The 16858-nt window shown below is 55.6% G+C and overlaps 1 protein-coding gene across 3 annotated transcripts in view; it reads left to right on the top strand.

Annotated features, from left to right (window-relative positions):
- The window catches only part of BCAP31 (B cell receptor associated protein 31), a 28823-nt gene extending 13345 nt beyond the window's left edge, over positions 1-15478 (top strand). For all 3 annotated transcript variants that reach the window (XM_046673061.1, XM_046673062.1, XM_046673063.1), the window contains exons 5-8: positions 11841-11976; positions 12907-13030; positions 13809-13909; positions 15061-15478. In XM_046673061.1, coding sequence (XP_046529017.1) covers positions 11841-11976; positions 12907-13030; positions 13809-13909; positions 15061-15099 — 400 coding nt within the window. In that variant the 3' untranslated portion in view covers positions 15100-15478. The remainder of the gene's footprint in view (positions 1-11840; positions 11977-12906; positions 13031-13808; positions 13910-15060) is intronic.
- The last annotated feature ends 1380 nt before the right edge of the window (positions 15479-16858 follow it).

Genomic DNA, 16858 nt, shown 5'->3' on the forward strand with positions numbered 1-16858 from the left:
TGTTGTGGGGTTTCACAACCTGGGATAGAGTTCATCTAGGTCTGGATATGGTCAAATGCATTTGAAACACTTGAAGTACCCTCTCGTGCTCTCAGGTACCTGGTTATTTCTTTCGGAAACCATGCTATGCTTACCCTGTCGTTTTTGAAGTGCTTTCTCTTTGAGGAATGTATTCTCTCATCATGTCAGCACACACGCACTGTCTGCCCTACATGGACTAACTCCTTTTTTTGTTCTGCATGTCCTTGCTTATGTGCCCCTCTGAACTTTTATGCATGTTCTTTTACAAATGAACCAGTGACTCTTGTTAGCCGCATGCAAGCCTGTGGGAAAGAGATGTTTCTCTGTTTTGCTTTGCTGAGTCAAGTTTGGTTGCATTATGAGATTGTTTTGTGGGGTCCCACTCATGGTCTTAGCAAACATTCGAGCATTACTCTACAGGAGACGGTGCTGGGGTGTTGGCACAGAAAAGAGGAATAAGAGAGTGGTTGAAGGGAGAGCAGCACCAGAGTAGCCCTCACCACACCGTGTTGGAGTTACGGCAGAGTAGTGCTCGGAATGTCATGGGGCACAGATAAGCGCACCCCTCCACACGGTCTTGGTGTCTCCACGTAGGAGTGCGGCAGCGTGGAAAGGGAGGAAGAGGAGTCAGTAGCTTGTTTGTGTTGGTTTGAGCTGTTAGTACTAGATCGTTGGTTTTCAGCCCACCTCTGACTGCAGGCTGGGGAGTGGGCTGCTGTGTTCCCTGAGTAGTTTTTAGCTGGCTTTTGGTGGGAAGGCGCCTGCGCCATCTGTAAGCTAAAATCTACCTCCTGTATGTCTTCCTTATTAGTCTTAGTTTTATGACTCTGACAACCTTAATTTCTTAGTCCCCTTTGTACGTCTGAAGAATATTAAGTCATCTGGTAGCACATAGCCATTGGAGGAAGATGAGGCTTTAAATAAACAAAGAAGAAGATAAGTTGTCTGGGGCCAGCCCCGTGGCCGAGTGGTTAAGTTCGTGTGCTTCCGCTTCGGTGGCCTGGGGTTTCGAAGGTTTGCATCCTGGGGGCGCACCTAGTACCGCTCATCAAGCCATGCTGAGATGGCATCCCACGTGGCAGAACTAGAAGGACCTACAACTAGAATATACAACTATATACTGGGGGGCTTTGGGGGAAAAAAAAAGAGGAAGATTGGCAACAGATGTTAGCTCAGGGACAATCTTTAAAAAAAAACTAATTAGAAGAAGGAAAAAAATCCACATGCTGCTTAAAAACGGGCTAGCTGTTGTTGCCATGTGGGAACTTGCATTTTCCACTGAGTGTATTGTGGACATCACTCTAGGACAACTGGTCTGGCTCTCCAGCATTCTTACGTGTCTCACCAATTCCCTGCTGGTGAACATTGAGTTCATCTCCTCCGTTTTTCTGATATCATAAACAGTGGAAAACCCCTCTTGGTGGTTATTTTGCGTGCATCTCAGCTAGGGTGGGTTCTTTAGGGCTCCTGATCCCATTCCAAGAGTCTGTGCCCCTCTTACCATCTGTGTCTCTCTCGTCCATGTTTGCGCTCGTCTCACTGGCAGGCACTGGCTCAGTCCCTGAACCCCAGTAGGTACCAGCTAAGTCTGGGGAAGGGCAGGCCGAGCAGGGTGGATGGGTCAGGAGTACCAGGAGGCCTGGTAGAAGGTTTTGAATGCTGGTCCCAGAGTTTGTACTCAATCTCTCTGTGGTAGAGGGCTGAATTTTTTCCAATGGTGCTGCACCAAGGTCAGAGTTATATGCTCATATTAGGCAACAATGTTTGGGATAGAATGGAGCAGGAGAGCTCAGAAGCAGGGAGACCAAGTCTGAGGTCGCCAGCGTGAGAGATGCTGGCAGCTTGAACCAGGGCACGGTAGCTGGTGGGGCAAGAGGGGCAGGTTTGAAAGCTGCTGATGGGAGAAGGGGTAGGAGGTGATGGAGCTGTCGAGCCTCTGAGGTGAGCCTCTGAGGCTGAGGTGGTGGCGGCTCTGCTTTGGGCACCTGCAGACGGGCACCTGTGGCAGGCCCCAGAGGACTGCCTGCATGCACGCACACATGCATGCACGTGTGGGAGGGAAGGTAGCTGGTGAGGTCCACTGGAAGAAACGAGGAAGCTAGGAGGAGAGGAGGAGGAGAAGGGGGGCTGGTCAGCAGGATGATGCACTATGAGCTGATGTGCTGTTTCACGAGGGGTGGGGAGATGGGTGAAAGGATGGTGCTGGCGGGGCAGCCACTCCCTGGAAGTGAGGTAGAGGGAATGGAAGCAGATGCAGGGAGAGGCAAGACTGGGGAGAGGCAGCAGGTTAGTAGATGAAGGAGCCACGGAGGGAGAGAGCAACAGTCGGAAGTGAGACTGGGGGTGACCCTGGTTCCTAGCAGGGCCGGGGTCAGGAGCACGTTGGGGGAGCCTCCAGCAGTCCTTATAATTGAAAAAGGAAGCCTCACACCCTTAAACGAGCCTGTCCCTCCCTGTCTGCTGCGGGGGGCTGGGGGAACACAGGGCCGCGCCTTTTGTGCTGCCTCTGCTTGCCTGGTTGTGCTGATTGGGGCAGCTTGCTGCCTTCCCTGGTCCTCACGTTCCTTTCTCTGTGGGCAACCCAGAAGCCTGGGGAGCTCTGTCCTTTTTTCTTGTCTCATGTGACTTCCTGCTCCTGTTTTTTTTTAAAATCGTGGTAAAATACACGTAACATCAATTTGACTATCTCAACCTTTTTTTTTTTTTTTTTTGAGGAAGGTTAGCCCTGAGCTAACTACTGCCGATCCTCCTCTTTTTGCTGAGGAAGACTGGCCCTGAGCTAACATCCATGCCCATCTTCCTCTGCTTTATACATGGGATGCCTACCACAGCACAGCTTTTGCCAAGTGGTGCCATGTCTGCACCTGGGATCGGAACTGGCGAACCCTGGGCTGCAGAGAAGTGGAACATGTGAACTTAACCACTGTGCCACCGAGCCAGCCCCTCAACCATTTTTGAGTGTAGAAATCAGTGGTGTACATTGTTGTACAACCAACCTCCAGAGCTCTTTTCATCTTGCAAAACTGAAACTCTGTCCCCATTCCACAGCCTAGGGATCTCACCTCCTGAGCCTCTCTTCCTCCTTATTCTGGAAACCACTGCCATGACCCAACTAGGCTTCCTGCCAACAGCCTTGCTTCCTCAGCCTGTCCACCCTGCCCAAGCCAAGTGACTTTTCTGACATCCCATTACCCCTGTTCCAATGCCTTCAGAGTACCTTTGGCATAAAGGCTTGACACCCGGATCCCTCAGGACGTGACTCCTTCCTACAGTCCTCTGCAGTCTCGAGGAGGCTAGGGGTGGCCTTGGTTCCTAGTGGCTAATTCTGTGGCCTCAGCCTGGAAACCCCCTACTGTTGCCTGCTAGCCCAGCCAGCGCCTCCTCTTCATGCTTCCTCAAGGCTTCCCTCGCAGTCTGCTCTGTGACACCTGCGCCATGCTGCTAGCTGGCCTAGAGGGCTGGCTTTTGAGGGCCCCTGGCAGCCTGTGAGGTGTGGCCCAGGAACCTGGGCTCATCCTCTTTAGCCTGGCCGCCTTTGTGCCAAGGGCTGGGCACACACAAGGGCTGCCTACTACCTTGGGGACTAAATGGGGTGTCCCAGGCAGATGGGGACAGCTTTAGGCCCGTGTCCGGGTTGAACACGTCAGACTGTTGTGCCAGGTGTTTTAGGATGGCAGCCCAACTCTTCAGGTCTCCTGAGCTCTGGCAGTGGGAACCCCAGGGGGCTCGTGAAGACATACTTGTCTGGGCCTCCGGAGGATGTGGATGCTGCTGGTCCCAGCACCACGCTGGGGACCTCTGGTCTGTGACAAGGGTACAGGCAGTTGCAGGCTCTGTCTCATATATCATTGCTCATCTGTTTCCTTGGTGCCTACTTTCTGGCTTTAGGGCTGCAGCTGGCCAGCGTCCCTCTGGAGTTGCCAGGAGTGCAGCTGCACGGCGGCTCCTGCTGGGCTGAGTTTCCAGTGTTCAGAGGGCCATGCCGTGTTTTCCATGCCTTTGCTAAAACATCAGTCAAAGTCAGGACCAAAGTAGTGGTCATCATCCGACTAGGAAGGTCCATCCTCGTGCGTGAGGCCCCCTAATTTGTAATGATCTGAACTTGATCCACAGGGATCTCTTGTTTCCTGCCTACTCCTCTGGGGCTGGATGGTGTGCCTGTAGTCAGCCCAGAGGGAGCTGCCCATGCTTTGCCGCTAAGTTCTGCTTAACGGCCAGTGACCAGGGGGGGCTGGGTTGTCTGCTGTAAGACGATGGAGTCCTTTTAAACCCATAGAGCAAAATCCATCCAGACCCTCTGGGGCGAATGAGGCGGAACCTGGCAACAAGCATATATTTGGTGCCCATGCGACTACTGGGGCTTGTGCTGATGGTGAGAGGAGCTGGAGCCACTGGGTGAGCTGAGGCCACGTGGGCTAGGGTTAACATCCAGCCTGGGCTCTGCTGCATGCCTTGGCCAGGGTGCACTTTCTTCACCTTGCCTTGGGGCTCTGATGGCCCATGGTAGCCCTGAGAAGCAGGCTGGTGTGATGAGAATGGGCTTTGGAATTGGGCCTGGATTTGGATCCTGGTCTGTTACTTGCTACCTCTGTGACCTCGGGTAAGTCATGTACCCTCTCTGAGCCTTTTCCTTCACCTGTAGAGCAGGGATGAGGATAGCTCTCTCATGCGCTTGGTGTGAGGATCGAGGTGGCTTGGTCATGTTCTCAGGCTGGTGCCTGGCACAAAGGGAGTGTTGAATAAATGGTAGCTCTTACTGGTATCAGTTCGAGTAGCAATAGAGTTTGGTGGGATTTTTCCCACTTGAGTGGTAGGCTGTGCCCACACTGGGTAGGGATTTGGAGAGACGGCCTGGTCTTGGCCTTCAGGGCTCTTCTGCTCTGGGCTGGGCTGGGGGCAGCAGAGTAGAGCTAGACAGGACAGGTGTAGCAGCAAGAGCAGAGGCTGGGGAGGGCGGCCCTGGGCACAGGGTGGCTAGTGCTGGGGGTCTTCCTGGGGCAGGCTGCTCACTCTGTCGACAGAGAAGACGCAGACATGTGGAGACAGAGTAGAAGAACGTGCCCCAGCTTCAACAGTGAGCATCTCCCGGCCAGTCTCGTTTTATCTACACTGCACGATCCCCTGGCTTGGGCTTTGAAGCAAATCCCGGATACCATGTTTACAGGCAAAAACTATTTTGGTTTATCTGTTTGTAAAGAGAGGGACTTTTAAAAAAAATCATAAGCACGCTCCCATCTTCCCTGCAAGAAGTTCACAGTAACTCCCAGCAACGTGGCCCTGGCTCCCTTGCTGGGGTTTGTTTCTGTGTTTGTGTTTTTATTGTTCGTTCATTTAAGTCGGCATCTAGATAAGGTAACTAAGGGATAACTAAGGGTTTAAAATCCTAATGCTCAGGCCTATGCAAAGACAGGGTAATTTAGGTGGAGGACGACTGCCTTCAGTTCCCCTTCGTCCGTGCCACCATCCCTTGGCTGCCATCGTTTTCCAAGGGTCCAAATGTGATAGTGCTTCAGATCTAGGTCCTGGGCAAGAGCCTTTTTGCTAAGTCCGTTGATTTCTAGTTCTCCCCAAGCCAAACTTGTCCCCGCTATAGTGGTGTGTCAGTGTCCTGTGGGTGCTGGGCCTAGGAAGGGGCTCTGATAGGGGGACTGCAGTGAAGTGAGGGGAGTTCCCTATGAAGAGGCCAAGAAGGACCATCTGACATGCATCAGAATGAGCATCAGCTTCTTTTAAAATACACACAGTCTGCTCAGCTGCTTAACTGGGGCAGAAGAATTCTCTTCCTCACACTCTAAAAACAAACGGTGAGTGATCTCCTTGGGGGCAGCATGCCAAGCAAGCAGAGGTTCCTTCTTCCTGATTCCAAGGTCACTGGAAGCCTGATGTTCCGGGAGGACCCCTTTCTCTGAGGGCCTCAGGGCTCCTGCCTCTGAGGCCTAAAAGCGGAGGGTGGGGGAGTGGAGAGCAGGGTTGTAGACGGACCCACTGGGCTCCTCCAACCTGGCATTGCCTGACCAACTATCCACTGGGTAGAAATATTCTCGCTGTGAAGGAGTGTGACTGTTGTGACTGAGGAGCTGGATTTTCCCTTTAGTGTAATTTTAATTCATTTAAACTGAAGAGGCCATGTGTAGCTGGTGGCCTCCATATTGGACAGCGTAGCTAAAGCCACCTTTTGTCCTTTGCTTCGGTTCCCTGCCCCAAGCCCAGGCGAGTTTCCTGGGCTCTGAGCATGGTATGTGGCCTGCTAGAGGCACTACCCTGTCTCCTTTAGACTCTAGTACGGTGCTGCGTCCCCGGGTGACATCTCCCTCCCTCCCCTCCCTCAAAGGTTGCTTCTCCAGGAGCCAGCGTGTTTTAGTTTGAGTCAGCTAGTCTGGGATATCTTTCCAAAGTTGTCTGACCTTGTTCAGTTGCTCTCTGCTCCCTGTTTACACAGAATCCCTTAGATAGCTGGATTCAGGAGGGCAACGTGACAAAAACCCCAGAAACAACTCGCTCCTGTTGACTGGTTCTCTTCAGCTTGAGAGGGTGGACGACGGGTGGATGGCCAACTTCGCTGTCCTCCGGGTGGGCAGGCACCTTCCAGGTCGGCAGCTGGAGTTCCCCCAGGCTGTGGGCCTTCCCCCCCATTTTCTCCAGCCTTTGTGTACTGGAGGGCGTGTGGTAAGATGTGCTTGAGGCAGCCCTTCAGGAAGATTTTCCCTGCATCTTTTGAATCAACTTTCCTTTCTCCTGTTTTGCTGCTTCCATATTTTCATGACTCTAGGCTCTTTAGGGTGAGAGTTTCTTGGGGCGGCTTCTACCCTGTTATTACTGTTCTCCTTTGCCTGAAGCCTTTCCTGGGGTATCACCAGGCTTTTGGTTCCTTGGTAGGGTGGCCGCCTCCTGTGTTTTTTCCTGGACAGTGGGGTGGGTTTGCCCAGAATCCACCGCCTGCCCTGCGGAGCACTGCCAGAAACAGAGCTGTAGTTGGCCTGGAGAGTCAACAGGTGGTGCTGTGACACCAGCTTCCCGCTTGCACAGGGGCAGTGGAGTGAAGGGGAATTGCCTACCTGTCCTGCAGTAGGGTCCTGAGGGCTGAGTGACCTAACTCACCTGAGGACGTGGCACTCACCATCTGGCTGGCACATGCTAAGTGGGCAGGATTGACAATGGGAGGGGAGAGTCGGGATGGGCACAACTGCAGAATATTCCAGTTGGGACACGGGAGGACTCTCCCCCTTGCTCCTCCCCCAATTCCTGTTAAGCCCACAGGAGGGAGACTGGATTAGTGCAAAAGCTCATATGAACATCTCCCCCACTTGATATGATTGGCCCTGTTTCTCTAGTGTCCATACAGAGACTCTGTTTCTCCTGCTTTCCCTTGTTTGCTCAACCTTTTATGAAAACAACGAGAACTCCGCTCAGCATCCAAAAATATCTTACCGAGAAAGCTGAGTTGATTTCAGGTATTTGGGGATGACGTTTGTCTGCCAAGGACACATCTGGATTCTCTTAAGGTTTGTGCACTGACTTTTTCCTCTGTCAGTGCATTTAACCCAGACTCTGGGCCTCTCTGTTAACCCTGCACCTTTGGGAAATCCCTTTGGCTTATGGTTTCTCACCTGTTGTGTGGTTAGCCGGATGACTGGACTTGGGCGGTAGAGCAGAGAGCAGTGGAGGATAACCTCAGGGGAGGGCAGAGCAGGACGTCAGCGTTTTCTGCAGGCTAACATCTTCTGGGCTGCAGAGACTTGGAGATTCTGAAGCTTAGCACCCTCCACTGTATACCCTGCTGTGTCCTGGGCCTGGGGCCCGGTGGACTCTTGGTGTGCTGAGGGAACACACAGAAGGCACGTTGATGTACCTGGGAGGGCTAGTGGGTGGAGAGTCGTAGGGGGAACCTCACAGCTGAATCTTTTTTTTTTTTTTTTTTAAGATTGTCACCTGAGCTAATATCTGTTGCCAGTCTGTTTTTTTTCTCTTCTTCTCTCCAAAGCCCCCCAGTATATAGTTGTACATTCTAGTTGTGAGTGCCTCTGGCTGTGCTGTGTAGGACGCCACCTCGGCATGGCCTGACGAGCGGTGCCGTGGCCGCGCCCAGGATCCAAACTGGCGAAACTCTGGGTCGGTCGCCAAAGCGGAGCGCTTGAATTTAACCACTCGGCCGTGGGGCCAGCCCCTCAAAGCTGAATCTTGATGGGCGAGTTGAGGGCGGGCACAAGAGCATGGGCCCTAGTGTGTCGGGGCAGTAAGATGTTCTAGAAGGCAGGCTCCTGGTCAGCAGTGCTAGTTGCACTGCTCTTGGCTTACCCTGGGGCCCTGTGTGAGTACCCTGCATACTCGGGCCAGGGCACTGGCTCCGTCCCTAGCTTTGGTGATGAGTGTTTTCCTGCGTGCCTTCTCCGCCACCACTGTAGTCACAAGTCAGGGTTGCTCATCAACACAGGTCTGACATGGCGCCTTCCCAATACTGCTTCCTGTCACCCTGTTGCTTGACTGACTGGCAGGTTCCATGTCTGCCCGTGTCCCCATCAGCGCGGCTGGGCCAAGGGAAGGCTGAGTCGGGGGAGAACCAGGGCACCAGACCTGCGTTCTGCCCTGGCCTGAGGTGCAGCCTCACACACACGGGGAGGGGTGGTCATCTTCAAGGCCCCTTTTCAGCATGCCAGGTATAGGGGGTCAAGAGCTCCAAAGGACAGTCCCTGGCCCGAAGGCATCCCTAACTCGGCAGCCAGACAAGGAAGAGATGATGCAGAGAGAGAAGGAGAACAGAGTGAGAACGATGCGGCAGATGGGGTCGGCACTCAGAAGGGGGACTGGGGATGGCCAGGAGAGGCTTTTTGGGGGAAGGTGGTGATTGAGCTGGGTCTTGAGTCATCAGCAAGAGTTGTCAGAGCAGGGGAGAAGCCATTGCAGACCTGACGGGCTGATGTGCAGTGGCACGGACATGAGGCAAGTGAGAACCCGGCGTGTTCCAAGAAGTGCCGGTGGTTTGGTGTTACTAGAGCAGAGGGCCATGTGGGTGGTGAGGAGAGAAGAGCCAGCTCTCAGAGGGCCATGTGCCAGCCAAAGGCCAAAGGCGGTGGGCAGGCGTCAGAGGGTTTGAAGCAGAGGGGTGACATGATCAGATTATCTTGGAGAAAGATCTACTCTGGCTTTCCTTGGGGCATGGATTGTAGAGCTGTATGGTTGCAGGTCAGAAGGAGGCCAGTTCAGAGCTGTTAAAATCCTCCCCAGAAAGAAGCTTTGAGGGCCATCCCTGTTGGTGCTGGGGCTGACTGGGAGGTGGTCTGTCTGGAGGTGACAAGGACAGGACTGGACAATGGCTTGGGCCGGTAGGGAGGAGGTGGGGGCCCAAGGTGGTTGAGAGCTGGGGTAGATCAGTGACACTTTGTACACAGCGAGGGGGACGGTGCAGGGGCGGTCTGGCCTTCTTCGACAGGCTGAGTTGGGCGGGTCTCGAGGTAGACAGTTGGAGGTAAGGGCTGGGCTGAGATTGGTGGGTGGTGAGGGTTGCTTGAGTCAAGGGCAGGGGAGAGTTCCATGAGGGTGACTTGTTGGCTGCACCAAGTGCCGCAGAAAGAGTGCCCTGAGGACCCCAGGGCCCTCCTTGGATTGAGTGGTTAGGGCTCTGGTGGTCCTGCTGGTGGCTTGGCCAGGCCAGGGCCTAGGCTGACCTCGGTTGAGGAATGGAGGAGGAGGGGAGAGTGGTTGAGGGGTGAGGTTCCTGGAGGGAAGAATTACCCAGAATTGTCCTGGGCAGGGTTGGAGGAACAGGTTTAACAGGAAGGGAAAGGACGTGGATGGCATGAAAGACGAGGGGCCTGGGGGGCTCCTGCCCTGCACTGAAGGGGAGACCCTAACTAAGGGCTGCAAGTTAAGACGAGGGCCCCCTGGACAGCTCTTGTGTGGGACTCCATGTGTTGGCAACCCTGGTTCTCCATAGCTGAGGACGGGCTGGGAGGGCACCAAGGGGAGCTGGGCCCCTGCTGCACTGCCACTGTCATTCATTGCTGCCACCACCCCCCTGGGCCCAGCCTTGCTGGGTAACTGGGGCCACAGCCATGGTCACTTACAGTGCTACTAGAATCCGCTCCTGTCAGCCGCTTGCCCAGCCTTGTTGCGGGGGAGTGTCATCCTTGGGCTTGCCTGCCCCATCTTTGCCTGCTGGGTCCGCCAGGTGGCACACGTGCACTCCCCCCATCCGGGCTCCAGCTGGGAGGAGCGGCCTGCTCCACATTGCCGGGATCTGTTCAGAGTTGCCCAAGCACTCTGTGCTGGGAGGCTGGGGTTTAGTCAGACTTGCCTTTCTTTCTGGGCCCCTCCAAGTGACTTCCACCCTGCCCATGTGGTTCAGGCGTGTTGCTTCTCTCTGGCTTCTGGGGTGCTTGGGAGTTCCCTCCACCTTCAGGGCTCCAGCCCAGTGGGGGGCAGGTTGGTGGGCAGTTGGGGGCTGAGACAGGGAAACCTGAGCCCTGGGCCACGAGGTCCCGGCCGCTAATTTTAGAGAGCACATGTCACTGGAAACTCTCCCCTCCTGCCAGGAACCAGCGGCCTGGCTCTTCCCATGCTGCAAGCGGTGCCTGGAGCCTCTCCCTGCACCAGGAAGTGTAGTGGGTGTCTCTCGGCCCTTGCAAGCCTGCTCCCCTCTATGTACTCATTCCTGCCGGGGGTTCTGCCAGGGCCCAGGCCTAGGAGAGAACTGGCCTTGTTTGCTTTCCCCATCCCCTTGGGCTGTCTGAGCAGCAGGTGTCCATGAAAGCCCTGTGAAGGCTGCTGGGGGTCTCAGAGAGTGTGGCCTGAGAGCAGGCAAGTGCGGCAGCTTCGTCTCCTCCAAGCAAGCACTTTGTTGTAGAAAGACCCTGGACAAAGAGTCTTTCCCTCTTTCTCAGGGCCTCTGCACAGACAGGACCATGCCTTCCTCTGAGCTGTGTCTGGCCTGGGCCCTGTCCCAGGTGTGTGGGGAAAGTGTCGTGTCCCCCCACATCCCCTGCCTCTGCCCAATTTTGACCGTTTGAGCTGTGCCTTTCTCGAGGGATGGAGTCCTTCCCTCCTCTCTCTTCCTGCCAGGTAACATCTCAGGGCAAGGGTGGCTTTTGGGAAATGGAGTAGTGTGTGCCCCCAGCTGCCACCTGTTTGCTCCTCATGGCTTGGCTGGACCTGGACCTGAGGTGTGCACCTGGGTCCTGATTCTTCATTTTCTGTCCACTTAGCCTCAGAAGACCTGAATGCAGTGATGTTATCTAACAGATGTGTTCTGGCAGCTGCCTGTAGACAGCGTTTGAGAAGAGAGTGGGGAGAGAAGAGTCATTTTCATCTCTCTCAGTTGGCTTGGGAGTGGTTCCCTGGAAATTTAGAATATGTAATGGTTCCCAGCTCAGGTCTCAAGATTGGACAGCCAGGAGTGGGGATTCCACCCAAATCTGTTTCTAGCTCTTGACCTCGACTAGTTGCTTCAGCCTGTTGAGCCTCAGTTTCTCCTCTGTGAAATGGAGGCAGCATTAGTGCCTACCTTACAAGGTGGCCTTGGCCGAGGATTCAGCTGGCCCGTTGGAAGCACCCCCAGGTGCTAGCTGCTCTTGTTTACCAAGGTGAACCTGGCCTGGCAGCGAAGAAAATGGCGCTGTGGCTTCTCTGGCACATCCAGACCCTGACCTGGAAAGTGCTGGGTTCCAGGCCCGGGCCAGCAGTGTCTCGCCTGGTTGCCTGGCAATCCAAAAGGCAGGTCTAGGCTGGAGGCAGGCATGGCAGGGAGCAACCAAGAGAAATTCGTGCCAGTCATTTTTCCCTCTTTCTTTTGCTCACATCTCCCTTCTTTTTATAAATAATCACAGTCTGCTCAGACGCCTGGTGACTCTCATCTCCCAGCAGGCCACACTGCTGGCCTCCAATGAAGCCTTTAAAAAGCAAGCAGAGAGCGCTAGTGAGGCAGCCAAGAAGTACATGGAAGAAAATGACCAACTGAAGAAGGTGAGTTCTGTCTACCTGACCCTGCCACATGACATTCTTTATGGGCCCCAGTGGCCACTGTTAGCCTATCAAGCTGGAAATTGTGTGACATACTGTTGTCGAAAGCTGAAGAGTTGGGTGGAGGGGCCAAGGGGCAGTTCTCAGTGGTGGCTGGTGCAGTGGGTTCTAGGGGACTCGGCAGGGAATGGGGCACCCTTGTTGTTGCTTTCTTGCCTCCAACTGCTGTGTCCAGGCTAGACTTTCCCCTGATAAAACTGACTCCCTAGCGAGCCAAGCCCTGTGCTATAAACACAGGCAAGTTAGCACAGAAGAACACAAGATAAGGCCCTGGTCTCCTGAGGATTGCCATCAGCTGGGGACGAGGTAGGGACAGGGGGCGGCCAGTCCTAGAAGGCTTGTCAGAGGAAGTGAGGTGTGAGCCAAACTAGGAAGGAGATGGATGGACTTGGATTCATAGGTAGGACAGAGTTGGATGGGCATGGGAGAGTTTGGGGCTTCTTGGCTGGAGTTAGCTGTGGAGCCTGGGGAGAGGCAGGAGGGGCATTTGTCAGTTGGGGGTGACTGGCAGAAATCTCCAGATGACGGCAAATTGAGTCATTGGATGGACTATTAAATTCTGAGGAGCTGCTGAGAAAGGAGGCAGGGCTGGGGGCCAGGGAAGGCAGGGCGTGTGGCCTGTGAGCTGTAGCAGGTGGCCCTGCTGGCCCTAGCCTTTCCCTGGTGGCTGGGAACAAGCAGTGGCCCAGTTCTGCACTGACATTTCTAAAGGGGCAAGTGCCCAGGGCAGCTTGAGGAATCACAGCTCAGTAGGGAGGATAGAGCTGGAGTCCCTCCCTCCCTCCTTCCCTCCCTTCCTTCCTTCCCTACTTCCCTACTTCTTGCTTCCCTCTCTCCCACCTAAGTAACTCGGGCCCTTGGTGCTCTTCCTAGGAAACTGCTGTTGGTGGAGTCAAGTTGGATGGCAGGGACGCCGAGGTGAAAGCAGAGGAAGAGAACAGGAGCCTGAAGGCTGATCTTAAGAAGCTGAAGGACGAGCTGGCCATCAGCAAGCAAAGTGAGCGTTGTCCTCGGGTGTTCTCGGCCCCCGGAAGTCCAGAGCCTCTGCCCTTCTCATGCCAAAGTATTAACAACAAACTCACACTTGAGCGCAGGAGCTGGGTGAAAACTAACAAATGGTACCCTGCTCGTCCAGCCCAAACACAGCCGGGTTCAGTCCCAGCCACTGGGGCTCAGCGATTTGGCGGTGCACATGGGATCCCACCGAGGAGGGCCCAGGGTGCTCCAGAGGCACGTGGACTGACTCTGGATCGTCTCACCGAGCGTCAGGCATGGGGAATGGTGCTTGGCATGGGCATCGTCATTACCAGGGGGCTTGTGGGTGGAGAAGGAGAGAACCCTGGAGGCTAAATCAGAGCTGGTTGAGACATTCCCGAGAAACCTGCTGTGAGTTCCTGTCTGCTCCCCATTGGAGGGCCCCTTCTTCTCAACTTTGAGGATGGGATTCTGGTCCCTGCCTCCTGCTCTCACTCCTGACATTCTTAGGATGTTTGTCCCGTGCCCTCAGCCTCCCTGAAGTCACCCCTGCTGAGGCCCCTGGGGTCCCTCCATGAGGGCTGGGCCATCCTCAGTATTGTCCCACTTCCCCCAGCTTTGTTGGCCAGCCCTCCCCCACTTTGGGGCAGCTGGCAGAGGAGCTTTCTTGAGAGGGGTGATCTAGACAGCTTCACTGGGGACAGATGTGGGCCTGTATCTGGTGTCTCCACCAAATAGGTTTTTTCTTCTTACTCCCCACCTTTTCATTTACCTTTCTTCATCATTTGTGTCATTCCCAGAACTAGAGAAAGCTGAAAACGAGGTTCTGGCCATGCGGAAGCAGTCGGAGGGCCTGACCAAGGAGTACGACCGCCTCTTGGAGGAGCACACAAAGCTGCAGGTCAGCACCTCTTGCCCTGCTCTGTTGGCTTGGAGGGTCCCTCTTCCCCTCGCCCCGCCCTCTCAGTCTCAGTGCAGGCCTGTCCCCAGTTGGGCTGCCTCAGCAGAGCCCAGGGGGAACCCTCATTGTGCTGGCGAGGCTGATACCCTACTGCTGCAGGTCCTTTAAGAGGCCCTGGCGGCAGGCTGGCTGCTTTCTCTCCTGCTCTGCTTTTCTTCCTTTATCGCTCTTGAGTCTGGGTCTAGAGAAGAGCCTGCCAAGCAGTGCCGATCTGGGCCCAGCAGCCAGAACCCTTATTTGGGCAGGAGGCGTGTGGGTAGATGGCGGCCACTTACTAAGGTGGCCTCAGCAGTGGGGTCGGCCTTCTGTACTGTGGGCCTTCCCAGCCTCGTGCCCAGCATCGATGCCCTTAAGAGGAGCTCCATCCCTTACATGCACCCCGGGTGTGGGGCCCTGGACTCCAGTCCAGTTCCACTGAATGGGGCCCCGTGAGAACCAGATAGAGACGTGCAGGAGAAACTCCAGGTCTGGCAGCTCACCTTCCCTCTGTAGGGGCTGCGGGGTGATGTGGGCCAAAGAGCTCGGGCCATCGCAGCCGTACACCCCCAAACCTGGTCTGAATCCTCAGACTAGTTGCATCTCTGGGAGCTCAGGTGGCCTGGAACTTGGGTGTGAGGACCAGGTAAACAGCCCTAAGTTCTGACAGCTTGCCTCTGCACTTGGTGGCCCAAGTTTGGGTACCATAGTGGGCAGAGAGGGAAAGCCCAGCCTCCAAAGAGGAACCAGTGGCCTCAGTGTAGGGCAGGCTCACCTGTAGGACCTGTATAAGGTCTGTGGTCAGGGGACCAGGAGCTGGGACTTGAATGCCGAGGCTGCCGTGGGCATGAAGGCAGGAGTGGAGTGGGGCCCAAGGGGACGTGTTGGTGTGAGATTGGCGGCTCTAAGGAAAGTGACAGCAGAGGCTTCCAGCTGCACCCCCCGGCTGGTGTTAGGCTTGCAGCCTTCACTAGAGTGGGGTCACTCCCACCGTGGTAGGCCTTCAGATGCTTACTTGGATACCTGTCATTTGGGGGAAGGGGGCACCACACTGGGCTTCTGGGGTGGAGGGGCGCCCTGCCAACCCACTGCTTTGCGATTTCTGTCCCTTCCAGGCGGCGGTAGATGGTCCCACGGACAAGAAGGAGGAGTGAGGGTCCTCCTCCCCGCCTGTGCCGGTTGCCACCTGGCCTGCACTGGCTGCTTCCTGAGAACCCTTGGTACTTCGGTTTGCTCCCTTCCGCTTCCCGGCCCCTTGCACTGCTTGCAGTTCCACGCTCTCCCAGCATACCACAGGGGCCCTGGTTTCTGCCTGCTCAGGATGAGCTTGCTTCTCTCCTGGCCGACCAGGAACCTTTTGGGCACCTGTCACCAGGCATGGTGGGGCTTGCTGCCCGCTGGGTTGAGCCCCTTTTTGTTTTGCGCGTTGATGTTTGGGGCTCCAAGTCCCCTTTTCTGTGGTCCTGCAAGAGGGTGGGTGGAGCAGGCAGAGTAGAGTTTCTCTTGGGGGCAATAAAGGTTGTTATGAAGTAAGTATCTGTGGTGCGTGCGTGAAACAGGCCGCGAGGAAGCCTCTTTCTCCCCCATCCCTGGAGTGACCAGGAAGGTGGCGGCAGGCAGCTCTGACAGACTCCTAGTCTTGCCCTGGAGGCCCTCAGGGTATTTTCTTTCAACTTGTTCTAATCCCTGAAGGCTCCCTCATCTCTGGCCGGGCTCAGGCTCACACTTGCCCTCTCCACCCCTCTGCCTCCTCCTCCCTAGGCCAGGCCCCACTTTATGGCCACTTGGGGTGTGTCTGTCCTGTTTGTCTCTCTGGAGCTTGGCCGCTGGGCCCTGGTGAGCTTGGGAGACTCAGTAAACCAGTGGGGCTTCCGGGTGGCAGACTTGCCTGCCTTCTCCGGGACCTGTTCATCACATTTAGGACAGATAGAATGTGGCAGAGTGCCACCAGTCACTCCCTGCCCCACCCCCTCCTGAAGGTTTGCAGGATGACCTCTGACTAATGCCAGCTCAGAGAGGAGACTCGCCCTTGGCAGTGACCTGCGACTGGCCCAGGGCAGAGCTAGGTGTTGGGGAGGGGCTCTGGATGGATCGGGTACCCCCTCTGCTGCCTGCAGCCCCACGAACATGTTAGGCGCACTGGCCTGCTTGAGGAACCCGCTCCTGCAGTGGGCTCCCCATCGGTGACTCCCCAGGCTGGCTTCCGTAGGTAGCCGCTGTCCTCTGCTGGCCTGGAGGACTGGGTGGAGGGGGACCGGGTGAGCAGGCCAGAGGTGTTTTCTTTTGGAATGAGGGGGGCCCCTGAAGATATTGGTGCTGCCCAGCCTTGTGCTGCCGTCTCTAGTGTCCCTTCTTCACAGTTTCCTGGGGAGTGCCGCCGCTTTCTAGCCAGCCTGCAAGGGGGTGTCTGTGGGGGAGGGGGCCCACAGGTGACGCCCTCTGGTTGCTATGCCAAGGCTGAGGGCTAGTCCTACTTTTCCAGGAAGTGTTCCCTGACTACTTCGGCCTCCCTCAACTTGCCCTTCTCTGAACTTCTAGAGGCCAAAGTCCAAACAGTGTGTCTTCAGGTTCTTCCCTGCCCTGCCCCAGGCAGCCTCTGAGCCCCCTCGGCGTTAGGCCCTGGGCAAGGCAGAGGGGAGAAAGCTGCACAAGGCCACTTTTTGAGTACCTCATCTAGCCGTGGGGGTGGGGTGGGGCGCGAGATAGGAATGGGAGCGACAGACTCTTAGAGCTGGAAAGTGAGGTGCTGGGCCAGCCTAGGCTGGAGGGCCACCCGCAGAAACTGGCCCCTCAGACCCAACCTGAGTGCTGCGTTTCGCCAATAGCCTTCTGCTCGGAGCCGGACTGTGTTCACAATGTTCCTGACAGCATCCCCCGCCTTGCCCCTGGCTGTGGTAGCCCGGTGGGTACCAT

The sequence above is a fragment of the Equus quagga genome, chromosome 10, assembly GCF_021613505.1.
Source record: "Equus quagga isolate Etosha38 chromosome 10, UCLA_HA_Equagga_1.0, whole genome shotgun sequence".
Taxonomy (NCBI): Eukaryota; Metazoa; Chordata; class Mammalia; order Perissodactyla; family Equidae; genus Equus; species Equus quagga.